At 41.2% G+C, this 26,746-nt stretch overlaps 1 protein-coding gene across 1 annotated transcript; it reads right to left on the reverse strand.

The window, feature by feature from the left end:
• Window positions 1-6,316: 6,316 nt before the first annotated feature.
• Window positions 6,317-14,289, reverse strand: LOC140844399 (uncharacterized). Its single transcript, XM_073216330.1, has 2 exons — window positions 13,855-14,289; window positions 6,317-8,782 (listed from the first exon to the last, which is right to left on the reverse strand). The coding sequence occupies exon 2, from the start codon at window positions 8,719-8,721 to the stop codon at window positions 6,946-6,948; it is 1,776 nt and encodes a 591-aa protein (XP_073072431.1). The 5' UTR covers window positions 8,722-8,782; window positions 13,855-14,289; the 3' UTR covers window positions 6,317-6,945.
• Between the last annotated feature and the right edge of the window lie 12,457 nt (window positions 14,290-26,746).

Consider the following 26,746-nt stretch of genomic DNA (forward strand, 5'->3'; position numbering starts at 1 on the left):
AGCTTGATTTGTCTGTGTACATTCAATTCTGCCAGCCCCGAGTGAAGGTAGCCCTTTGGGAATCAGGCAGCTCACCTTGAAAAACAAATTAAGGCAGCCCTAAAAAAAATAAAATTGCTCCTTCCAAGGAGTAAGCCTATTGAAAATGAAACTTGATTTTGAGACTCCTGAGTTTTGGATTAAGATATTATGTAATTTTCTGTAAGAATTTATGAGTGATTTTTTTCAGCCAGCAGGTGCTTGCTGTGGACCTACTGTGTGCTACCCCTGCTTACAGCACAAAGGAAAGAGATGAGGTTCTCTGTCACCCAGGGCATTAGAGATACTGTGCAGAAGGAATCTAGCCTGGGGCAGAAGAGTCAGGGGTGACTCCAAAGGTTTGTTCTGAACAACTGAATAACTGGTGATACTATTTACTCCTATAGTAAATGCTGGCCCACTGGGCATCCAATCAGTGGGACATATTATTATATTATGTATCACGTGCTTTCACCATTGGATGATTGTACATGCTGTTTTCTTCATTTGGAAGACACTCTCCTCCCTTGTGTGCCATATAAATCCCAGCTTGCTCAAGACGCCGCTCTAATGTCACACCCTCTCTGGGAACTTCCCTTTTCTCCCCACTCCTCTTTCCTAAGTACTTGGCAGGCTCATAGTGCAGCCAGAAATATTTTCCCAACTTCCTTATCTCTCAAGGTTTTGCCCTGAAGACCCATACACTTACATCATTATTAACCATATAATTTGCATTATGTCGACTCCCTGTTATTACTTAATTCAACTTCATCTTACACATTAATACTTTTAAAATCAAATCAAAAGTTCAAGACGTTTATTGTACTACTCAACACATGAACATGAACATATACTTTAACATAAAAACAATGTCTTTTGTTTCTGGCACAATTAAAAATCATTTTTCATATCACCTGTGGAATGTATATGATGATTTGGGAATGACTGGGCTATGTATTTATCATGATGAGTTGTTAATAAATTGTTTAAAATCACAATTCTCTACCTTCCTTCTATCCATACCCTTCAGTGTACACCTGTGTACTGCTCTCCTGCTGCAGGTACGACACAAATCCCTGCTCTCAGGCTTTGGATAATGGGATGCTAACAAAATGCAAGTGAAGGGTCACAGGTCAGAACTAAGGCCCTCCCAGTGAGGAACTTAGAGTGCAAAACTGAAGGGAACGCTCGCTGTCAGGGTTGTGTCTCAGGCCCTAGAGGAGGCCCAAAAAAGCTAGTGAACATCTCTCTTGCATGTCTTCCAAAACCATGGGAAGAACATACCAGCTGGTCCCAGGAGAAACAGGAGACCCACGTGGAGCAGAGCTACCCCATCCCAGGTGCTTGAGTCCAGCTCAGCATGTAGGCAAACAACAGAAGCGTGAGCAAGCCAGCCAACCATTTGGATGACAAATGGACACCCTTAAGTGACTTTCCCTAATTTCTAAATGGGAACCTTGTCATGAATTTCTTTGTACCAATGGAAATACCAAAAGAAGGATGTTTGTGCATGTAACATGTTACCTCTTCAGAAAAATTGTATTGGAAAATTATCAAACACAAGATTAGTCAGCTAAGTTATATAAAATGCTTTATGGTTTTTGATAGATACTGACAAATTATTTTTTAAATGTGTTATATCAATTTATTCTGTGACCAGTGGTGAACGTACAGATTTTCCACAAGTTTTTGCATTAAATATTACTATTTTAATTGTTAAGTTAATGGATGTAAAGAACACTGCTATGTTTTTCAATTTGTATTTTTTACTTAGTAAGATTTTTTACACATTCTTTTTAATATTTCTGCCTCTGTGAATTATGTATTTGTGCTTTTTATCTACCTACTGTAATCTTGATCTTTTGCTTTATTGATTTGCATTTTTCCAATAAAACATTGTTTTTTATGTAAACAATTCCATAAGCTGTTGTCTCTGCTTTTCAATTGCAAAATTTAAAAGACTAAATTGTAAATTAAATTCTACAGAAGATGGAGGTAACTATATTTTTAGGGTATGCTATTTTTCAAAAACATGTTTTATTATATCAAAGAAGTTTTACTTACTGAATTATCTTATGCCATTTTTCTGTCAGTTTGATTCATTATTTATGAAACTCCTTGAATTTCAGCCAACAGATATTTCCTTGAATTTCATAAATAAAACACACTGGCATCTAATCATTTGGTATAAATATTGCTTCAAAAAATGTAAAATAGTTTTAAAATCAATAGTTATTTTTAAAAAGCTATTCATTTATTGGATTGAATGAACAGCCTTGAATTATATATTTCATGGTTAGATATTTTTCTACAAGAGGAATGCTAATCTGTGAGTTATTAGTCACATAGTTTTTAAAAAACTGGGATTTTCCATTTTATCTAAAGCTACACCCATCTCCTACAAATCTCTTTACAGACACTATGTGGGAACTTCAAAGGTGTCATGGCAGCAATTGCATATCTCATAACTTATAATACCAGTCCTTCCCTAAAACCTTGGATTGAATGTTAATTAAGCAATTAGAGGCACAGGGGACACTCACCAGATGATGCCTCCTGGTCAAGTTTAGTCAGCAGACAAAAATAATGAATTCTATTAAGACTGTTTTCAAATTGAAAAAAAAAATTCTCAAGCAACCTAAATTAAAAACCAAAACAACAAACACAAAAGCAATCTGAGAAATAAGAGATTGTTGTGTTGTGGGGGACATTTTTTCATTTTTATGGAAGAGGTAGTAAATGCTGTTAATAAAACATAAGCTTTTTCTTTGCCAGCTTTCCCTTTGAGAATTGCTTTTGAGCTGCTGATTTGAGCAAATCCTTCAAAATGGAGCAGCATATTAAAACCAAATCCATGGAGTACAGATGGAAACTCTTAGCATGTGTTTGTATTTTATGGATGAATGGGTCATTCTGATGTGCCCTACCTATTAATGAATTTCCCCATCTTCTATAATCTATGTGAGATCACCCAGTTCAAAATCCTCTTTGGCTGCATTTGCTCACCCTCTCCTCTGTCTGCTCACCCCTCCGTACCCAGCCTCCAAACTGTGCCTGAGAAAGGGTTCTGCACAAGGATGTCATCACAGAGAGCTCGGGTACTCCATGTGACAGGGGCATGGGTAATATCTTTGGCTGGAAGAGGGGAGGTGGGAAGAGAGCTCCCTATACAAAACTTTACACAAACTTGTAAAAGGCACCCCCTCTGACGATTAACATTCAAATTCTTGATTTTTAGAAATGTAATAACTATACTCACCCTCAAGATAATTTTGTTACCATCACCCAGATAATTAAGAAATTTTAAATGAAGGTCATTGAGGTTCTTTCATTAATCCCCATGGATTACAGACTCTCTTTTCTTTCTTTCTTTCTTCCTCTCTCCTTTCTCTTCCCTCTTTCTTTTTTGGAAAACTCAAGAAACAGTCAGGGGCTTTATCTCGCTCAGTAGGCCAGACTGCTTCTAACACGATGGGCTACTTTTAGGGTCTAAATCAACCTTGTAACCTAGCTTTTATTGGACTCCTTGCACCCCAGCTCACCAGAAAAGGAAATGTCTTTCTGAACCAAAAATTCAAGCATTGATCAGGCTTTACATTTCCAAAGATGAGGACCACGAAACTCAATGTATGCCAATTAATATGGCAGCAATGGGGAGAATGCCTAAAGCTGCCTATTGTAGTTATTAAATCAACTCCACTAGACATAACACAGCATAACACAGGTGAAACTCCTGGGGTAAAATCCTAGGGCGAAATACCTTTGAAACTGAAAGCAGTCAAAGGGAGAAATAATGTGGGAGAAACCCATTTATTTCTTCCAAGCAGTTCTCTTCTGCTCTCCTGTGTCTCTCAAAACCCAGCTGCAGAAGAAGAGGCCCCACCTAACCACTAGGTCCAGATAAGCCCTTACATACCTTTGTCATTACCTTCTGATATGGAGGTGGAGTACTTCTCTTCACCTCTTAGAAACACCTATTGATATGGCAATGTACTAAAGCCAGGCGAGAGATTCTGGAAATGTTGCAATTTTACCCACAAGAGGACATAACAGAAATAAACAGGGTAAAATAAAAATGCATAGTGCATTTCATGTAGAGTAGGCATTGTATTTAGCTTTTTTCATTTATATATCTTAAGTAAACCTAAGACCCTGTCAAACTAGTATCTCAAGAAGTGCATTTTTCTATATTGTATATGTGGATGTATACAACCGTGCAGTGCAGCAAATCATGAAATGTCATATCCCAGGCACTGTGTTAGACACTGGGTACACAGGGATAATAAGACATGGGTTCACTTGTTAAATGGGTTAATCAGTTGTAGGACACATTGAATCCTAAGAGAAAGGATATGGGCTCTTGATGGACTGGAAGTGAAGATAAGAAGTGAGACGAGGATTTCCTTAATAATAATAATACATAAGAATGACAACAATAATAATAATAACAGATCACACTCATAAAGTACCTACTTTGAGCCAGTCTCTGTCCTAAGAACTTTATATGTATTAAGGTATTAAGTCAAAAACTCCTATGAACCTGAATTACTTCCATTTTATAGATGAGAAAAATGAGCTGTAAAGAGGTGAAACACTATGCTCCAGGTCACAGAGCTAATAAGGGCAGAGCAAAGACTGGAGCCCACCAATCTAGCTGAAAAGTTCACTCTTAATTATTCCATTTTTCACCAGGAGGGACAGAGGAGAGAGAGCGAAGAGGCAGTTTTCCAGTTATCTCTCCTCTCCCCCCCCGAAACTGAGGCAGAAATCCCTCCACTTTCCTTTAAGGGAACAGTGAACCTGTGAATTTAGCTTCCTTGATTAGCAACACTCCCACCCCCACAGGGCCTTAGTATTAGCTTCATCTTATGAATAATGAGTGAAAAAGAATTGGAAGGAAGTCCTGAAAGCCACCCTTATTTTCTGACTTCCCACAGGAGGATGCTAACAACCCCATTTCTTACAGCTACTTTTTGTTGCCGGTTGGCTCATATTTCATGCGGTTTCTGCATCCCTAACATGTCATGTGTTTTGAAGTTGGCAATCTATCTAAAAACTTTCAAAGAAAAAATTTTAAAAAAAATCAGACACTGTCTATTTTGTGTTTTCTTTCCCTTCCCTGGAAACTTGCCTTCAAAACTTTGTTTGGAAAAAGTATACAGAGGGAATGAAGAACAATGGAAGTCCTACATACATGAAACAAAAAAATGAAGTGTGAGTTTGGGAGAACTGAGTGTTCTGGCCTGGAAGCATTCCACTGGGATGGGGCTTGGTTTTCTAAATCTATGGGCCAATCGTGCCTTTTAATTTTCTCCTTTTTCTATACAGATTTTCCTGAATACTTCACTCATAAAGCAAACAGCTGCAACATTAATTATTTTAGACCTCAAGTGTTAGTTGTTAAAAATACCTCCCCCTAAAGATTACTGCAACACTCTAACCCCCTCTGGTTAGTACTGAGCATATGGGTAGGCAAGTGACAATTTCTTGTGTTTTATTATTTGATGGAAATTGGAAAACCAGTGCCTCAGCCCACACACACGTAGGCTAAAAATATCTATTTGACCCAACAGACCTATTTTTCTGCCTCTACCAACACTCTGCTATGTCTACTGATGCCTCCTCTATGCCCTTTCAGGAGCAATCTCTCAATTTCTGAGTCAGTATTGGGGACATTAGGAGGAAAGTGAAGACAGTGACAAATAATGGTTAAATTTGAGCATCTACACTGTATCAATTGGTGTGTTAGGCAGTATTCATAAGGTACACATTAGCTCTTCGTTTACTGATGAGAAAAATAAAGCAGGGAACAATTAAACAGTGTCAGAAGCTGTGGGATTGACAATCAAGTCATCGATAGAATGATCATACATCTGGTTTACCAAAAGACAGTCCCAGGTTACACTTACTGTCTTGACACTTCTTAATAATCCTCTCATTCACTCTCACTTGTTAGTTACATGGTGACTCTAGGTATCATCTTTGTTTGAACCGGAATTCTGCTAGGTTTTCATGCCCTTGTATCCCTTTTAATCTCCCCCTCTGGAGTCTTATTTGCTTCCAGCCAGACAGGAAATCTGATACAATACTGGTATAGGGCCTAGATGTCCCTGTTTGCTAAATTGTGTTTTTTCCTAATCCTGGTTTGGGTCAGCTTTCACATCTGAATCTTGAGTAGGTTGCCCTTCCATACAATCTACCAGTTAGCCTGCTTATAGTCAAACCCTCTGTAGAACTAAGCACCTGCTGTCGCGTGCCCTGTCCTCGCCGGCAAGAACAGCATGCAACAACAGCAGGATTCTTCTGCAGAAAGCTTTATTCTTCAGCTCTTTGTGAAACAAATGAGTTGGGCAGGACCCAGAGGGGAAGGAGAGGCTTGCTTATATAGTTCTCATGCTCTGACCTGGTTGGTGCGGCTCCATATGCCTTATTAGCATAACCATTTGGTGGGTCTCATTGGTCCTTATGCCAAGGCGCAATTAGCATGTAGTTTAGTGGTGTGGGATGATTTGTCATTAGGAAGTTCGGGGCCTTCCGGCTGCCCTGCATGGGGCGCTATTTTCTGAGCGCGGCTGCCAACATCTCCCCCTTTTTTGTCTAACAGAAGCTCAAGGCGGAACTTGCCAGCAGAGGCGGAGACAGAGGCCTGACCTCCATCATACTTCCTGATGCCCCCTTTTTGGAGAGGGGTTCTGGGCATCTACCCCTATGCAGTCAGGCATGCCTCTCAGAGGGGTCCAAGACCTCTTGCAGTGCTTTGCCTCGCATCCTCTGGCTGGCGTTGGGACCGCTTGGTACAAAGGGTTTGGACCCTTTTTCTCAACCCTCTTGCACCATGAGCTTCTTAAAGAAAGCTGTGATTAAGCATTGAGGTACTCGGGCCTGGTGCAGTGCCACATGGGCTCAGGGTGCAAGAGCTACCTCAAGCTAAAGCCGAGCTTCCTTCTTAAGCATGTTGAGCCACACTTGGGGAGAGGCGCCAACGTCTATCGCCATTAGGGCTTGAGCAAGGATCACCTTGTCCTGCTTATGTTGGTTGCGGAGTCTGCATAACAACCAGAGTAAGAGCATGAGACCTCCAAGCAGGAACACGCCCATCCCAGCCATGCCCGCCCACTCCTTGACGTGGGAGAGAGCTCTGAGGAACCAGGAAGAGAGTCCTTCCGCTACGGAGATATCTAGACGGGTGGAGTTGATGTGGATAATTTCTCGCCACAGCTCTTCTAGTGTCCCATCGAAGTCTTGGGACCAGTTTCCTGAAAGATACTGGGACAGGTCTCGTGACAGATTAGCTGCCCGTGTAAAATTTTTATATTGAATGCTAGTGATGCAGAGGGCACGATATTTCCGCTCACATCCCAATTGGGCCATTTGCCAGAGCACCTCCATTTGTTCCTCCACGAGATCTATGCGTTGATTGAGGATCATTATTCCTCCTTTCAGTTTGCCATCAAGTGTGGACTGTTGGTCCAGGGCAGAAGCTACTGAGGCTGCAAGGTTATTGAGCTCTGTAGCCGATTTGATGGAGGTGTCTAAAGCTATACCAGCGGCGGTGGCTGCGACCGCGGTCGCGGAGATCAGGAGCACTATGGCGGCTGTAACACCGAAATCGCGCCTTTCTCGAAACAGAGTCATGGTGTTAGGGGCGTCTACGGGAACAAGGACCCAACGGGGGATGCGGACTACCAAAGCATTGGTAAAGTTACGCGCATCCCAACACTGAGACAGAAAGCAGGTTTCATTGGAGCAGGAGTCAAAGCTACTATTGGATAAGATAAACAGAAATGGGGGGTATACGCATACTGGAGAAGGTGGAAAAAGGGAATTAGGTGACTCTGGACCTGATTTTGCTGAACACGTGTAGTTCTCGTTGTTATGGGTCATGATCATGTTCCAGTGTGCGCGCATGTGGTTATTCTCGCACCAAAAGGTGATATTTTTTACACCGATTCCCCCACCCTGGAGGGCGGAAAAGGGGGAGAGGTCGGTACACGAGCCATTGACTCCACACAGCATCCATTTATGGAAGGGGTTCATGCTCAGCTGCTGACGAAACTCGCCTTCGAGCACCTTTACTGGCCACCAAGCCTCATTGGCTGGCCATCCCTCCATATCTGGGGAGATGGTAAACTCCTGCCTCTCAGTTGCCCACGTTACTACAGTTGACTGACAGTCAGTCCAGGGCCACAGCTCTCCCTCATAGTCGCCCACACAATGGGAGGCATATTTGGGTTGACGAGGCCTGTCGGTGGAATTGTTCCTGGGAGAGTGTACAAATGTGCCATTGATCCAGAGAACCATCTGGTGGATAGTCATGTTCTTATAGGACAGGCTCCCTTCCTTATTAGGCCCTTCAAATTTAGCTGACATAACGGGGAGGCTACTGGCCTCTAGAATTATGTCACTGAACCATCTGTATTTCCTCCGTTTCAGGGAGATACAGCCAGCTAGATTCTGAGTGGTGAAGCATAATGACCCATTAGTTACGAAGGATCGGTTTTCTCCCAGGGGAGCTACTAGGGTGTCTTTAACTAGGTAGGGCAAGTTCATACTAGAGTTGGTGGTGAAAAAGCGGGGAAAAACGGCTGCATTGAAATGGACAGGCATAGGCTTAGGAAAGGCAGACAGGATTCCCCATCTCAATACTCCCTGAGTCGGGGTCTCCAGTGTCAGGAGCAGGGTCAGGAGGTACAGCGAAGTCATCTCCTTTGTTTAGGACTTTCCTCGTTAGGCGCTCCGGGATCCAGAAGGGATTTTCTTCACCCTGGGGGAAAACACACACAGCTCCCCTGGATCTGATTATGATTGGATCCGGGCCCTTCCATTGGTTAGATAACACGTCCTTCCATTTTACTAGTTCTTGTGGGTCTTTTGGCCACTGATTATGGCGATCCGCTGCTGTATGGCCTTGAGCATCCAGATTCAAAAAATTTATAGTGAAAAGTGCTAGGGCTATGGCAGTTTTTGGTGTGGGGGGTATATCTTCAATTCCCCCTTTTTGTTTAAGTAAATAGGATTTGAGCGTGCGGTTCACGCGTTCCACAATCCCTTGACCCTGTGGGTTGTAGGGAAGGCCAGTGATATGTTTTATCCCCATGTGATGACAAAATTGAGCAAATTTTGTAGAGGTATAGGCTGGGCCATTGTCTGTTTTCAGAATCTGTGGTAACCCCCATGCGCTCCAAGCTTCAAGGCAGTGCTGGATGACATGGGAAGCTTTCTCTCCTGACAATGGGGAGGCAAAGATGACTCCTGAACAAGTATCCACGGATACATGTACATATTTCAGTTTCCCAAAAGACGAAATATGCGTCACATCCATTTGCCAAACTTGTAAAGGCCTAATACCTCTGGGGTTGATCCCAACATGAGGTGTGGGAAGGAAGCTGCAGCAATGTTGGCAGCTAAGGACAATGTTCCTAGCTTCGGCCCTGGTTATGCTAAACCGCTTGCGCAGTGTTTCGGCAGTGACATGAAATTGTGTATGGAATTTTGAAGCTGTGGTGATAGGGTCTAGCAGGGGAAAAGCTATATTTCTGGTTGCGAGGTCTGCCAGGTGGTTGCCTTGGGTCATAGGCCCGGGAAGGCCTGAATGTGCTCTGATATGAGTTATATACAAAGGAGATTGCCTATGAAGTAGTGCTGATTGTATCTGTTTGAACAAAGTGGCTACTGGGCTGGACGCTTTGATTAGCCCGGCCACTTCTAGAGATTTGACTGCATTAACTACATAACAGGAGTCAGACACAATATTTAAAGGTTCAGGAAAGATTTGTAGGACCTCTAAGACTATGCGACATTCCACTATTTGTGGAGTGTCAGGCGTGTAGCCTTTTGTCACAACTTTGCCATCATGGACATAGGCACCTGTGCCTGTCTTAGACCCGTCCGTGTAAACTGTTTTTCCATGAGGCAGCGGGGTTAGGCTAGTGACCCGAGGGAATACTAGGAGATGATTTTTGGCGAAGTTGATGAGGGGATGTTTAGGGAAATGATTATCAAAGGTTCCTGAGAAACTGTAAGCAAGTATGGCCCAATCATCGTTCATAGCACATAATACTTGTATCTGTTCTACGCTGTAAGGGGTTATAATTTTAGCTGGAGCCTCTCCGAAATGTGTCATGGAGGTTTTTACTCCTCTCAAAGCAAGTTTGGCCACGGCTGCTGGATAGTACTCTATTGTCCTAGCCTGAGAGGCTTGGGGATGAATCCAGATCAGTGGGCCGTGCTGCCATAAGACTGCTGTTGGCAGCTCTGGGGTGGGAAGGACACACAACTCAAAGGGTTCATTCGATTGCACTCTATTTAATTGTGCTGTCATCAAAGCCTGTTCTAGTTTGCGAATGGCTTGTAATGCCTCAGGTGTGAGGGAGCGCGGTGACGTTAGTTGTGGGTCTCCTTCTAGGGTTTTAAATAGTGGAGTCAATTCAGTGGTGGGTATCTTTAAGTATGGGCGCAACCAATTAATATCCCCTAGGAGTTTTTGGAAGTCATTCAAATTTCGCAATTGATTATGTCTTATCTCAAGCTTTTGGGGGCAAATTACATCTGTGTAAATGGTTGCTCCTAGGAATTTGCTAACACTAGATTTTTGGACCTTCTCGCTTGCTATATTCAGTCTCCAATTTTCTAGGGATCTAGTGAGATCTATATATGCTTCTTCTATTTCCGCTGGTTGTGGGGAGCAAAGAAGGATGTCATCCATGTAATGGATGATCTTTAGCGTGGGATAGGTCTTACGAATTGGGTCTAGCGCTCGCTGAACGTACAGTTGACATATGGTGGGGCTATTTGCCATTCCTTGAGGGAGGACCTTCCACTGAAATCTGGCATCGGGTTGTTCATGGTTAATAGCTGGCAAAGTAAAAGCAAATCTTTCCCTGTCCTTGGAGCTTAGAGGTATAGAAAAGAAACAATCTTTAATATCTATTATGAGCACTTTCCATTCTTTGGGTAAGGCAGAGAGGAGTGGCAGTCCCCGTTGTACGGGTCCAAGCATTCTCATTTGAGCATTTACTGCTCTCAGATCATGAAGCAACCTCCATGATCCTGACTTTTTCCTGATTACAAATATGGGTGTGTTCCATGGGGACACAGAGGGTTCTAGGTGTCCCACTTGGAGCTGCTCTTGCACTAAGCAATGAGCTGCTTCTAATTTTTCAGAGGATAGGGGCCACTGAGGAACCCATACGGCCTCCTCTGTGAGCCAAGGTATGGGCATGGCATCTTCAATGGCCCCTATGAAAAACCCAGGCCGTGACGGTCATTCTTTACTTTGGGCAGGATGGGCTCTATGTGTCCCTGTTGGTGTTTCCCCAGCCCCTTGCCAGGGATGTATCCCATGTCCATCATCATGCCTTGGGCGGGGGTGGAGTATTCATTAATGAGTTTGAGGCCTAAGTCTCTCATGACATCCCTCCCCCATAAATTGACCGGTAGAGGGAGTACATAAGGGGTGACTGTACCCTCTTGTCCTTCAGGGGCTCGCCATTTCAATGGTTTGGCACTAATTGAAGGGCTTGACTCATATCCTAAACCTTGTAATGAATGTGAGGATTGGGTCACAGGCCACTTGGAGGGCCACCAGGTTGCAGAGATAATACTTTTATCTGCTCCAGTGTCTAGGATTCCCTCAAAGCTCTTTCCCTCTATTTGAAGAGTTAATTTTGGTCTGTCTGCTAAATCTAATACTATGAAGGCTGAATCCCAGTCAGAGGAGCCGAAGCCCCTTTCTCCCCTCTCCGTGTTGGTAGCAGGATAATTGGCGTGGAGACTAGGTAAAACTAAGAGCTGGGCTATGCGGTCTCCCGGGGATATAGGATAGATTCCTCTGGGAGCCGAACACATGATTTTTACCTGTCCTTCATAATCTTGATCTATGACTCCGGGATGAACTACCAGGCCTTTCAATGCAGCAGAAGAGCGCCCTAGGAGTAACCCAATGGTATTTGGTGGTAGGGGGCCTTTAAAGTCTGAAGGGATAGGCTGAACTCCCATCTGTGGAGTCAACACTATTCTGGTGGTGGCACGGATGTCCAATCCCGCGGAACCTGAAGTGGCTCTCCTTGGGGGGCCTGGTTGTTCCCGAATGACACTTGCGTGCTGGTTGCCCCATATATTTGCGGGCCCTGGTGCCGGGGGCCCCTCTGGGCGTTTTTTGGCAACTCTAAGGGTTTCCCTTCTATATCTTTAATAGACCGGCACTCATTGGCCCAATGCCTGCCTTTCTTACACTTAGGGCACAACCCAGGGGTCTTTTGGGTTGTTTGTTCTGAAGCTGGGCTCCTACACTCTCTCTTTATATGTCCTAATTTCCCGCATTGAAAGCATTTGATACTTCTGTTAGTGATCCTGGCTTGTTTGTGGCTCTGTAATATGGCCGCGGCTAGGCCCGCATTGGTGAGTGGCCCTCCTATTTCTCTACAGGCTTTCAACCAGGCATGTATCCCTTTTTGTTTCCAGGGTGTTATCGCCTGTCTGCATTCCTTGGTACATTGTTCAAACACTAATTGCTCCACTAGGGGCATTGCTTGTTCCTGATCTCCAAATATTCTGCCTGCGGCCTCCATCATACGAGCGACAAAGTCAGAAAATGGCTCGCTCAGCCCCTGAATAATTTTTGTCAAATTGCCTGATACTTCTCCTTTGTTGGTGAGGGCTTTCCATGCCTTGGCGGCGCACGTGTTTATTTGTGCATATACCTGTAAGGGGAAGGCGGTCTGGTCGGCTACCCACTGTCCTTGGCCCGTCAGCATATCATATGACCATGCAGGCTGTCCTTCGGCCGCGTTTGCGCGTGCCTGGGTCATGCTGATATCATGCCACAATGCCTTCCATTCTATGTATTGCCCCATACTAGAAAGGCATGCCTTAGTTACATATTGCCAGTCTGCGGGTATCATGGCTGTCTCTGTTAATCTCTCAACTTGTGCTATGGTATAGTTAGCACTCACTCCATAAGCTCGAACGGATTCTGCTAACTCCTTAACTTGTTTATGGCTCAGGGGCTGGTGAGAGCGTACACCGTTATCCTCAAATACAGGAAACATTTGTCTAATTGCCTGAAGAGTATCTGGGTGGCAAAAGGAGAGTGCGCCACTCACGTAAGGTGGCGGGGCAAAGGGCGTCGGGGGACACCCTGCTTTCATTTTTTCCTTGGTCCGCTTTTCAACTTTGCTGGTTCCCTTACTTCTACACTCTGCGGTTTTATTTTCTTCCCCTTCCTCTGCGGACGTTAATTCCTCCTCAGATTCCCTATTGGAGAGTTGGAGGTCCCTCAACTCTTTCCAGGGGTATTTACTATTTTCTCCGAGGCGATTGTCACTCGCTTCTCGGGGCTCTTTCGCTTTTGCCCTAGGCGGGCTTTCTCCCTCACTCTGAGGTTTCTTTACCTTCGTTTTTGTGGCCTTTTTTCGGCCGCGCGCGCTCTCTGTTTCCCGTTCCGTTTCTGACATGCTCTCTTGGATATCTGTCAATGCTCTCTGACCTTCTTTTATTACCTTTTCACATCTCTCATCTTGCAGACAAGCTCTAATCAGTTTCCAGAGGGGCCTGGTGCCTCCCCTCAGGCTACCCTCCTCCTCCTCTCTATCAAGATCTTTCCCCAGTTTGTCCCAGCTCGGGATTGAGAGGGACCCTGAACAAATGAACCAGGGGGCCACACGGTCTATCTCCTTCACAAAAGATCCTAAGACTTTGCTGGAGACCTTCAAGTTTCGCTCTTTGAGAGCTGTCTGCAGCGCTGTGACTAATGACGGTGCATTCCCCATGGTGCCTCCTTATTTACAGAGAACCATCAACCATCATCCTAAAAAGCAGGGGCCTCTCGGAACTTACCCCTCCGGGCTTTCTTCTGACCTGCAGTTCTGAATCCTCTCCAGATGTCTGAAGGGTCCTCCCTGTGCCGGTGATGTTCTGGTTCCCGGGATTCGGCACCACTTGTCGCGTGCCCTGTCCTCGCCGGCAAGAACAGCATGCAACAACAGCAGGATTCTTCTGCAGAAAGCTTTATTCTTCAGCTCTTTGTGAAACAAATGAGTTGGGCAGGACCCAGAGGGGAAGGAGAGGCTTGCTTATATAGTTCTCATGCTCTGACCTGGTTGGTGCGGCTCCATATGCCTTATTAGCATAACCATTTGGTGGGTCTCATTGGTCCTTATGCCAAGGCGCAATTAGCATGTAGTTTAGTGGTGTGGGATGATTTGTCATTAGGAAGTTCGGGGCCTTCCGGCTGCCCTGCATGGGGCGCTATTTTCTGAGCGCGGCTGCCAACAACCTGCCTTTAACTAGTTAGAACTCTGGCAGTCCTAACTGAGACCCTAACCAAAGCCTGGAGGAGGGACTAAAATTAGCTTCCTATTTTTCCTGAGCAACTTGGGGAATGTTTTCCACATGCATAAGACATGTGTGGGTTGCTCTCTGGTTGATGTCAGCTCCCATGCTTGAATTAAAAAGAAAAAGGGGGGGGGGAAGGAAAGGTGAAGGTATAACAGTGAGACAGAGACCATGGGCTTAGACAGAGTAGGGTAAGGGCCTCTGCAAAAAGAGCCCTACCAAAACTCCATGATAAATAATTAAGCAAAGTCAGAGTCACATTAATTCTCTAAAGTAAAAATATCAAACTAGATATATATGAGCATTCTTCAGTGAGATTAGTTAAAACAAAAAAGCCAAGAGCAACTTGACCTAGAAGTTTGAGTACTCTCCAGGTAAAAAAAAGAATCTCAGCATAGCCTGTATTTTCAGTGTATCAATTAGAACATACCATTGTAAGATTTACTTTAGCACCTGCTCAAAGGCCCAGATTTTTCAGGAAGAATTCCATCTTAAAGCTAAGATTGCATTTTAATCAAACAGTGGCTCAGCCCACACTGGAGGCAAGGCAGGCAGTCTTGATTAATATGCTTCCAGACAGAAGCTGATAGCCCAGGAAAGAATCAAAGCAGTAAATTTCTTGTGTTAAGCTAACTTTGAAGAATAACCCACTGATAAGAAACTCAGTATCTTTTCAAAAATAAACATTTTGGGACCCTCTTGGTGGTCTGCATCCCTAGCCCTTTGTCTCTCAACCACCTTTAAGTCCCCTAGGCAATGCACCACCCCAGGCTCTCTTGTCCCCTCCTGGCATGAGCCAGGAGCTCTGTCTTCTCACTTTATCTCTAAATAAAAGCCTCTCCCTGGCTCTCCTACCCTGAGTGTTTGCTAAGTTCATTCTTCAACTCCTCAAACAAGAACTTGGGCACCAACAGTACCACAGGAAGAAAAAGACTCCCTATGGGTCTACAGAGTGATGTGGGGTCACCTGCATCAAAACACTAATGAGATCTTGGGCTACTACATTAAAGCAGTCACAATATCTAAGTAAGGGATGTGAGAAACTCATTCTATGACCTGCTGGTCAAAACAAACCTGGAAAACTTTCCTTGGTTGTTAAAATAATTGGGTCCATGACATGTGAGGAATTCTTTCATTCATTCATCAACTCGTTATTGAATACCTACTATGTATTCAATATTGGGGTGCAGGTTCTCTGCCCTGTAGAGCACGAAGTCTGCTAGGGGAGACGTATATCTAGTCACACAGACAGAAGATTAACAGCTGTACTCTGAGCAATGAAGGAGATGTACGGTATGCTTTCCTAAAGTATGAATGAGAACTCTGTAGGCAGTGCATGAGGCTGGTTTTCTGAGGACATGAGAGATGGCCTGAGCTCTGAAGGGTAAGTTAACAATGAACTCAATAAGACATGAGGGAAGATTTCAGTCTTGGAAAGGGCATGAACTAGGTCTTGAATCAGGAAGGAGGAGCCCATTAGAGCACTGAAAGAAAAACTGAGCCAAGAAAACTGCAAATTTAATTTAAAGAGTATATTCCAGTAGCAGGGTGAGAGCTTTCCCAGTGGCCTGACCTATGGAAGGGGGGCTGGCTTGATACAGTTCCACTGGTTGGGGGCTACAGAAAGATACTTAAATTTACAAATAAGGAAGAACTTCCTGAGTCAGTGTTTTGAAGGCAGTGCATTTCTGTCTCCAGAGTAAACTAGGATCACAGCTACGTTGGAATTTCACAGAGATACTTAAAGGGTACTGGCCTGTTCAATGAATCCATCTCAATACAAAGGTTTTATGAATCACTCGTTTTCAATTAGAAACAAACAACAACAACAAAGCAAATTAGCCCTCCTCACGGGCAAACTTCTGAGGAAAGGATGCCATTAAAAACTCCCTAAGGACAAAGTAAAGTCTTGGAGATTCCATTTTAATAAAATAATTGCAAGGTTTTCAGTAATCTCAGTCCTGGTCATAGTTATAGAGTCCTGGGAATACAACATAAACATTTTAAGAAGGTTATTTTCCTTTTTCCTCCCTCCTACCCTCGACACACACAAAAAAAATGTCGAATGTGGAAAATGCTGACTCGTTATTACTGATAGTCTGTGATCAGTGTCAGTCACCTGCATGGAGCCAAACTGTGATGAGAACACAAGGAATAGGGGCTAGTGCCAATTTTTCCCTACAAAATTATAAACTTTGATTGAACTAGATAAAAAATATAGATGGACAAAAGGTGTTCTTAAGGCAGCTCCATTTTGATAAACCCATTCTTTCTTTCTAATTCCTTTTGATTTCATATTTTTCAATGACCTGGAATTTCTAGAATTTTCTTTACACATGCTATAGTGTACAGTAACTCTTGCTAGACTGCCCACTCAGTCATTTCTGTAAAAAAGAACTCTTTCTCTTGTAAAAAAAAAAAAGGAAAACAAAGAGGTAGTATTTTTTATAATAAAACATAACAATGATTTTTTTTTAAATCATAAACTAGAATTAATATGAAATATCTTAACTGGGGATTATAAACAATTATAAAGAACCTTCTCTTTTTATGTATACATGCTTTAGTTTACCCCATGCACAAGTTCTGTGTGCCCTTTACAGAATCCCACAAAGCTTTCTTCAAGCCAGATATTGAGTTTTATAGAAACATAACCCTCTAATTGCCTCTTTGCCACACACACACACCCATACCCACACACACACACACACACACACACACACACTGTCATCATGGTAACCTGAGCATATTCCTAGTTCCTAAGGTCCTTATTCACTGATGATGCACTCACCTCAAAATGACTGTAGGATATTTTTTTCTCTGACTTTTGTGTCACAGAAGACAGGTTTAGCGTCTCTTGAGATGTAAGCGAAAGCCCCTTTCCATGCCAATGTTTTTCATCTACATACTTTTTTTCTATATCTTTTTACTAGGAGACCTTCTTTAGAATTCTCAAATAACTTGAAATTCTCTAGCCTTTCTCAATAAACATGCTATACCATCAAAAGCCATCCAATGACTTGAAACTTTCCTACGAGCTAGCATTTGCTTCAAGCTCTAGATAAAAAAGCAAATGTAATTTAATCAGCCAGTTCTGTAGTAGACACTGAGGATAAATAATGATGAGCACAAATTTGCTGTTTTCAGGGAGCTTACAGTAAGGAGATTCTGGCAAATACAGTAATTAAATGGTATACAGTGACAAGTGCTAATAAAAATATGAAAAGTATGCATGTCAGGGATTCTTAATCCTTTTTGAATCATGTATGCTTTTAAGAACATGATGGTCTGTATTAGGTACCTATTGCTATATAACAAATATTTGCCAGAATGCTTAACAGCTTAAAACAACCTGAGGTTGCAGTCAAGCTTTCCGTTGAGACTCCAGTCAGCTGAAAGCTTGACTGGAGCTGGAAGATATGCTTCCAATCTGGCTCACTCTACATAGCTATTGGAAAGTGGCCTCAGGGAGTTCCCTACAGGCTGTGTCAGAAGAACTCCATTCCCAGCTACACGGACCTCTTCGTGGGATTGATCATGACATGGCAGTTGGCAGAGCAAGTGATTCATGAAGGAGACAGAAGAGGCAGAATGATGCTTTTAGCAACCTAGCATCCGAAGTGACATGTCATCACTTGTGGATTTTCTATTGGCTATACATATTAACTTTGATAAAATTTGGAAGAAGACTACACAAGGGCATGATTACCAGGAGGTAGGGATCGCTGGGGGCTATCATCAGAGCTGACTACCATATTCTCCATGGACCTTTTTCCAGAAAAAGTGCCCCATAAACCCAGGGCTAAGAAACGCTGTAATAATAGAGGGCCAAAATATACAACTGTGGCTAGAGAAGCCCAAAAGCTTTTGCTGAAAAGAAATTTAATCATAGCATTACAGAAAGAGTTATAATTTCTTTGAGAGTATGGTAGATAGGCAAGCAGACATTCTAGGCAGGTTAAATAAGAAAAGTGCACATACATGAAAAACATGTCATTCTATTTGGGAAACCACAAGAGGCCAAATGGCTAAAGCATAGCAAAAGGAAGAGATATAAGCCTGGGTCAGTCATAAAAGACTATAAAGGTCATGCCAAGGAGGGTTACTTTCATTATTCACTATGGAGAACCTATGAAGTCATTTACAAAATCCAATTTATATTTTAAGAAGATCGTTCTGTCCATAATGTGGAGATGGAATGCAGAGAAATCAGCTGGGAAGCTATTATACTGGTATGGAGGCAAGACACAACAGTGACATGAGTTGGGGGTATGAACAGCGGGAATGAGAAGAGAGATCATTTTCAAAGGGTTTTTTAAAGGTAAAATGTATAAGAATTGACAGTCAATTGAATTGGCTGACAAAAGAAAAAGAGAGATGGTTGAGCTTTTGCTTTGGACTCCTGGAAAGTTGAGTTAGAAGAGGCTCTAACCAGGGAGACAATAAAGCATAAATATGAGTTTGAGATATCTGATATTTTTTAGTGCAATCTCACTGGAAAACTACTCATGTGAAAACTTCAAAAACCAAGTTGCCATAGATAGAGGTTTAGAAAGTACTATGAATTGTATGCCTTTAGAGATTTATAATGCACATCAAAATATTAAAGATCAAAGGTTTTCTTTTTGTGTGTTATCATTTTTCCAGTACAGAGACCCATATATTCTCCAGGTGCTATTTCCCAAATGTATTTGGCATTGGAAGGACCCTCCTTTTGCTCAACCTCTATTAACACATTGCAAATCTAGCATTCTGGGTGACAATTTATCGTGTAACAGTTGGAGGTTTGCTCAACCCATCACTAAATATCCAACAAAAAACGCCCCTAACAACATTAAGACAAGGTAGTTAATGTTTTAGCTTCATGTTAACCATAGTGAAGTCCTCAGAAACTAATTTTGACTGGAATTTCCAAAAAAAATCAAATTGAATTTTATTCTTTAAAGCCATTTCAGTACTTGTGGTTCCCTCTATAGAAACTAATACGTTTGTAAGGTTTTTTACATGACACACCCAAAATTTGTACCTTGGGAAGAAAAATGTATTTTAGCTGAATTTTAGTCTGATACAATAGTTATCTGTTGCTATATAATAAATGTTTTTCCTCAAAGCATGGCCAGTATTGAGGTTTTGAAATGGGAACGACATCGTGGGCTGATGATCAGCGCTGTTTCAGCCGATGTTTTTCAAACGAGCACGTCTGACAACGGGCTGACATCACAGGTCTTCGCTGGGTTCTGAATCCTCATTTGTAAACCAAGGAGAATGTTCAGTGAAGCTGACTGCAAAGCTGGATATCGACAATGGTTCCTGAAGCTAAACAGAAGGTGGTTTTTTTTATTTGTAAGAAAATTACCCAAGGGAAAATAATTTGCTTCCAACATGTAATGGTTTTTAAACTTCAGGCTTCAGATTACAATCCCAAAGAGCCCAGCATATCACCTGGAGAAGTAATAGTATAGTGATTGGGAGTATAGTTCTGGAGGAAGGTTTTAACTAGGTGAATCCCAGTTCTGCTCTTTGTTGCTGCAGAACTGAGCAAGTTACATAAACTTGTTTTGACTGTTTTCTCGTCCATAAAATGGAGGCAATAATGTTTAGCTCTAAGATTTTGTGAAAATTAAAGAGATAACTCATGTAAGCTTTCAATTAATATGTGCTATTATTAACAGCAAAAAGGCAGTCACCATAAATAACTGGATCATGTTAATCCAATATATATATGTGTGATATTACATTTCACAGTGGTGATAAAATTATGACAATACTTAGATTTGAATAGTGTTTTAGAGTGTGTGAGTGCTTCCAACTCTCAAAGCACACTTTCTCAATAAAATCGTGTTAGTGAAGCTGTGTCCGGCCACTGGTGGGAGGTGGATAAGCATAGTGAGCCAGGCAAGATCAGGACCGACAGCCATTAGTGAGAAATAACAGATGGTGTCTCATTTTTTGCTATAGGCAAAGAGCCAAATGACATGACTAAATAGAAAGACAGCCCCATAGGACTGTATTTGGGCTCCTACTGAGCATGGAGCCTGAAAGGCAGGGACATTTTTAATAACCTTTCTTTGACAAGCTTAAAGCCATTTAATGTCTAAACCTGTCATACACATCCAGCCAGGAGAATAGACCTCCAGAGAAAACCTCACAGCATACAGGCTCACCTCCCTGTGAAAAAAATAAAAATTTTATGCACACAGAAAAAAATATTATACAGTAAAATCACCAAATTCAAACTTTCCATTTAAATAAAAACAAATAAATGCACCTCTTAATGGCAACCTTCTAGACCTGCTTTCCATTCTGCACTGGATGAAAAGTTGAGTTTCTGTCCTGATTATTAAAATACAGCAACAGAGGATTAATGCCTGCTTTAGCTGAACTTTAGGTTCAGTCTAATTAGAAGGATATGCACTATAAATTATTATGTATTGAAAATCTACACCAAAAAAAAAGAAAAATGAACTCATAATTCTTTATATACTGGGTTTCACTTTTTCATAAATCCAAATGAAACAGCCAGTAATTGCCCCTGTTTTAATAGCTTCTGAAATAAATGGAAAAAATCAGTAATCAACATGATTAAAAATATTTATTATTTTCTCTCTTGCTGTAATATTCAGCGGTGGTGCACCAGTGATTCTGGAAAAACAGTCACTACAGCAAATTTATCTAATAAATTTTATTTGTTTTTCAACGAGTCACCTAGTAAGAGCATTAGTGTGGACATGAATTTGATTTCCCCTGGAGTCCATGGCTTTGTTTTGCCCCAGCTGTTTCATTTTCTTCTCATCACCAAATCATTTTATTATAATAACCCTCCATGCCTTCTTTCCTATAGCTTAATATAAATATAGGCACATCAGCAATACCTCTATTCTGAGTAGTAGGTTTAAGGCTTAGATTTAAATCCCGCCTTAAATGTACATTTGTAAGGAGGAAATATGCTGATAGAAAAAAAAAGTTTGAAAAATACCATTTCACCATTATGTAACTACATTATATGAAAACTAATATACAAGGGCTGCAATGGGAAAGAAAAATCACCTTAGTAAAAAGTCATGATAATATCCATTTAGTCCTACAGATTAATGGAATTAAATTTAAGTAAAATAGTTACACTCGTTGCTGTTTCTAGGAAGACCCAGCATAACTATATATTTTTGCTTTTAAATCTCTCCTGCCAAAAACACGATTTCATACTTGAAGTATATGCTTTTTTATAAATTTAATAAAACTGTAAACTCCATTGAAAGAGGCATTTTTTCTTGTTTGCCACTGTATTTCCTTGGCACCCATGCATGGTACATTTTCGATGACTATTTGTTGAATATGTAATATAATTCACAGCAAAAGTTGGATAGGACTGTATCCTAGTGAAACAATGGAAACAAGTGGGAACACGCCTTATCCCTACCATACCAGAAAAAAATTTGCAATTGAAAAATGTGGGTCCCAATGATAGAAAGGAAAAATATTCAAGCTCATTCCCTCATTGGTAAAATTTTCTAAAACATTAGGCTTCCATTTCTTTCCTCCTGTTCCTCCCTTTCAAATGATGCTTATGGTGTTTGTTCCACACTCTTGTATAACTCAGGACACACATGGTTATCTTGAAATCCCACCTCATGTGTCTACTCTTCTTACTTTCATGAACTATATACTCATTCGGTCAAGGTCACTCCTTTCTGCTGTATCCATGGGTGCTGATGGTTGTGTTTACTATTGCTGGTGGAGACAACGTAGTAAAGCCTCAGGAAATTAGTATAGACCATCCCTGACTTAGGATTTTTTCAACTTTATGATGGTGCAAAAACAATACACATTCGGTAGAAACTATACTTAGAATTTCAAATTTTAAACCTTTCCCCAGGCTAGTAGTATGTGGTACAACACTCTCTTGAGCTGCAGCTCAGTCAGCCGCTCAATCACAAGGGTAAACAACCAACACACCAACAACCATTCAGTGCTCATACAACCATCCTGCTTTTCACTTTCAGTACAGTATTCACTAAATTATATGAGCTTTCAACAAACACTTCATTATTAAAAAGGCTTTGTGTTAGGAGATTTTGCCCAACTAAAGGCTTGTGTTCTGAGCATGTTCAAGGCAGGTTAGCCTAAACTGTTATGTTCAGTAGGCTAAGTGTGTTAGATGCATTTTTGACTTAGAATATTTCAGCTTAACAATGGGTTTATAAGGATGTCACCCCATTATAAGATGAGAACGATACACTTTTGTAGTCAGAAATACAGTGTTATTTAAAAAATATATATTCATTCACATCGTGAATCTTGAAAAAACAATTGTTAAAGAGCTTGCAACCAAATGGGGATACATACACATGACTGATTTTTCTTTACATAAAAATAAATATTATAACATTAACTTAAAACATGCTGTTCAAGTAGGATACAATGGCACATGCCATTTCAAGGGATTCAGACAAGCACGTGACCTCTCAGTGCTAAAAATTAGGAGGTAATCCTCCCCATATCAATTTTCTGTGTAAGCTGCTCAGCAAGCACTAAGGATTACTTTATTTAAAATAAGCAAATAGTATGCATAAAAATAAATGCTCTTTCCTTATCCCTTTTCTGATGTTCAGAATTTATTCACTAGGCTTCCTTCAATCTTTCATGTCAAAATATGTGTCCCTTAATGGCCCCATAGTATTAAAATACATTACTTATCATGGTCTAACCTGAATTATAGTAATGTTTTCTTTCTCACTTGATTTTAAGTTCCCTGAGGGCAGGCAAGGCCTATGTGTATCCTTTGGTTTATAGCAATGCCCAGTTATAGGACCTAATAAAGGTAGGTTTATTGAAAGTCAAACAAGATCCATTGTTTTTTTCTAGTGTCTGGAGGGATTCAAGAACTAGGATATGTACAGCAAGCTCCTCCAGTGTCTGCTTAAAATCTATCAGGCTTATAGATCAATTTTCCATACTCATGATTTCCCCATTAAATATATCACCATTGCTATTTCTGAGAAAACATAATTAGCTTGAATACATATATCAAATAGTCATGGTATATACTTTAAATATCTCATAATTTTGTCAGTTATACCTCAATAAAGCTGGAAACATTTCTTTCTAAATAAAAAGAAAATGCTGGTTTTGAAAAGAAAAAAATGGCTTTATTCATGAAAAATAGTATTTATGCTCTGACTTATGCTTAATGTTCTGGAGAAGAGCCCAAATCCATCTTACAAGCCTGGATTAAAGCTGAAGAGTTAGCTGAATATAATAACACAAAAAAACAATTAAAATAAAACCTCATGTATGTGTGTGTTGTTTTACAATTACAAAGCTAATTCATGTCTATTCTTTAGCAGAACCCTTGATACTAAATTTAATTCAGTAAATATGTGACGCCTCATTCTGCCAGGTACTGTACCAAGTGCTAGGGTTTCAAGAGCGAATCAGAAAGGAAAACATCTGCCCTGACAGAGGTTATGACTCAGTGGTGGGAAGAGAGGATGTGGAGTAACTAAGAGATACTCATAAAATGGCAAGTTGAGTGCTGTAATTTTGGAATTCAGAATGCTAAAGTAGTATATTTAAGAGTATTTAATCCAAAAAACAAGAATATTTATACTCTTTTTCTAATGAAAGACTCCTTATGGAGAACCATTATTTCCTGTGATTGTTTAGGTTAACTAAGCTCAGTTTTAAATTGCTCTGACATTATGGGTATCTCTCCTTTTGTCCCCCAGAATCTTATAACATGGAGAATCCAAGCTTGTGTTAATTACTAAATACAAAAATGTGTATAAAGCACTTAGTACAGTTCCTGGAACACAGTAAATGTTTGTTCTTATTGGCCTCTATGTGCCAACCATTCTCCCAGGTGCATTAAAAATGGCATTTTCTTTAATCCTTGCAACTACCTAATAAGATGGATATTAGCATTATCATTCACATTTTAAAGATTGGAATATGAAGGCTCAAAGAGTTCAAGTAACTGGTCTAAGGTTACCAAGTGACTGGTAGTAGTGCAGCAACATCTAAACTTTGATCAGCCGGAATCCCAAGTCTGTGCCCACTTTTCCTATTGTACCCTGCTACCCTCACTATCTCCTTAGCACTTAACACAGCCCAGATATTTCTAGATATTCACTTTTTTTCTGTCTGGATGTTTCAAGGGGCTGTGGGCCTGATCATCACACTTACCGTGGTTTCTTTTGCTACGTATGTTCCTTCATATCCTCCAATCTTGCTGTTCTCTTTCTAGCTCCATTACATATTTCCCAATCTCTCTAGTACACTGCAATCTTCCTTCTTATTGCTTTTAACCAGTAACTATCCCTCTTTTGATGCTAACTTTGTAACCCCTCTCCTATGACTAATGTTAGGATGTAGAGTTTGGTGGTCTTTATTCTAGGTTGCTGTATGAACCTAGAAAAATAGCATAGATGTTAATAGGACAACTTTTGGATTCAGATCAACATTAGTTCAAATCTCAGCTCTAGTGCCTTGTGCATCTTCCTGAGATTCTCTTGCCTCAGTCTTTTTACCTGCAAAATGAGGATAATATAGTTACTGTAAGAATTAAGTGAGGCAATGCTTCTAAGTGCTTGCCATATGACTGGCACATAGAGGCTCAATAAATAGTACCTCTTGGGTACCTCTATGATCCCCAAACTTCTCACCTTGGTAGTCAGCAATAGTTCACAAGCCATTTTTCAAGGTTGTGGGGAAGACATTAGAAAACAGGGTAGCTAGCATTCTATGGTCGCTAATGATTCTCCCTTCCTGATGACTCTTGGCTATGCGTGATCAATAGAATACATGTCTTGGTGAGGGATTTTCAGTGCTAGGTCATAAAAGGTATAGCTTTGCCTTGGTCTTTTGGAATTCTTATTCTGCTGCTATGCACTGAGGACCCTTGACCAGTCCTGCGGAGAGGCCTGCAAGGATAGGAAGCGAGGCCTCCTGCCAACAACTGACACTAACTTGCCAGGTAGGTAGTTGGAATCATCTTCCAACTACCAAAATCTCAGATTCTGCAGCCTCAGCTGACATCTGGCTATAATGTCATGACAGACCCTTAGCCAAAACTGACCAGTTGAGCTGCTTCCAAATACACACTCACAGAAGCTGTAAGATTCATAAGTGAATTTTATTGCTTTAAGGCACTTAATAGGGTGATATGTTATTCCATCGTAGGTGATCAGTACAGACAAAGAGGGTGATCCCAGCTCTTGCCCCCTCCCTGGTGTTTGTGTTCCTTAATACTTTCTGCTGAAAGAACCTTCATTTCTTAAAGGATCTTTGACCTCTTAGTCAAAGGTAATCAGATGTCTTTGAGTATTTCTGTAAAGTAGAGTATTTCCAGCTAATATTATCACAAGTTTTCTGCTGGGTCTTGCTGCTCATACTTCTAGGGCACTTTGATTTTTAGCTCTGTTCTTCTTTGTTTTTACACGGATTTAAGTGGGTTAAACATTTTAATACCCCTCTATACCCATTTCCTTTTCACTACTTGGCTTTCTTGGGCCATATTTGCATGGAACAGACAACCCATAAGCCATCATTTTGGCCAGAGTGCCTCTTGAGAGCACATTAAGGCAGGTGAAGGAGAGGTATGTATTACTCCAGGGTGTCCATGGGTTTGATATGTGGTTACTCTGCCAGCCTTAGGGTTAAGAGTTTCTCCAGTATAGGCCAGACAGAATTCTATGCTTCTTTATTGGTCTCAATTATTTCCTGTGTATTTGTTTCAGATCACATCAATAATCCCCTTAGAAGGGATTGTACAGCAACTTTCCACATACTCCTTGGATGGCTACAATGTTCAAAGGCTGAAAATTCCTGGAAAGACCAATTAAGATGCTCTAGGATGTCTTTAATCATTAAATTTTACCTGATTGATCATAGCAGTCAGCATGGTACAGAGACAAATTATCACAGTCCTATGAGACTCTGTGCAAGTTATTTAGCTACTCTCAGCTTCAATTCCTCATCAGTGAAATAGTACCTACCACCTAAGTTTGTAATGAGGACAGAGTTTAAAGTTAGTCCCTGATACAGTACAAATGACAGCAATTATTTAAGGAGCTCTTCCTATGACTGAAAGCAGTGCACATTTCCCTCTTCACTGCCCCTCTACATGCAAGCATTTTACCTTTTATTCTTTTCAGATGATCATAGGCTTTAGAAAATTTGAAGGTGCTTTTCCAATTAAGAATTTGAGAATCAGAGGTAAGACCCTTACAGTGCTCCTAACCTGAAGACTGTATAAATCACTAAACGTGTTTTACAGGTTATCAAACACCTCACAGGTCCATAACACTATGTAATATATCCTTCAGCTACATCCTTTCTGGTCAAGAGCATGTGTTATGGAATTTAACTTACTAGGTCCAAACCCAAGCTTAGTCAC

The sequence above is a fragment of the Manis javanica genome, chromosome 11, assembly GCF_040802235.1.
Source record: "Manis javanica isolate MJ-LG chromosome 11, MJ_LKY, whole genome shotgun sequence".
Taxonomy (NCBI): Eukaryota; Metazoa; Chordata; class Mammalia; order Pholidota; family Manidae; genus Manis; species Manis javanica.

Coding starts and splice junctions, on each gene's coding strand:
- LOC140844399 (XM_073216330.1), bottom strand. CDS start 8,721: ATGACTTCGCTGTACCTCCTGACCCTGCTCCTGACACTGGAGACCCCG.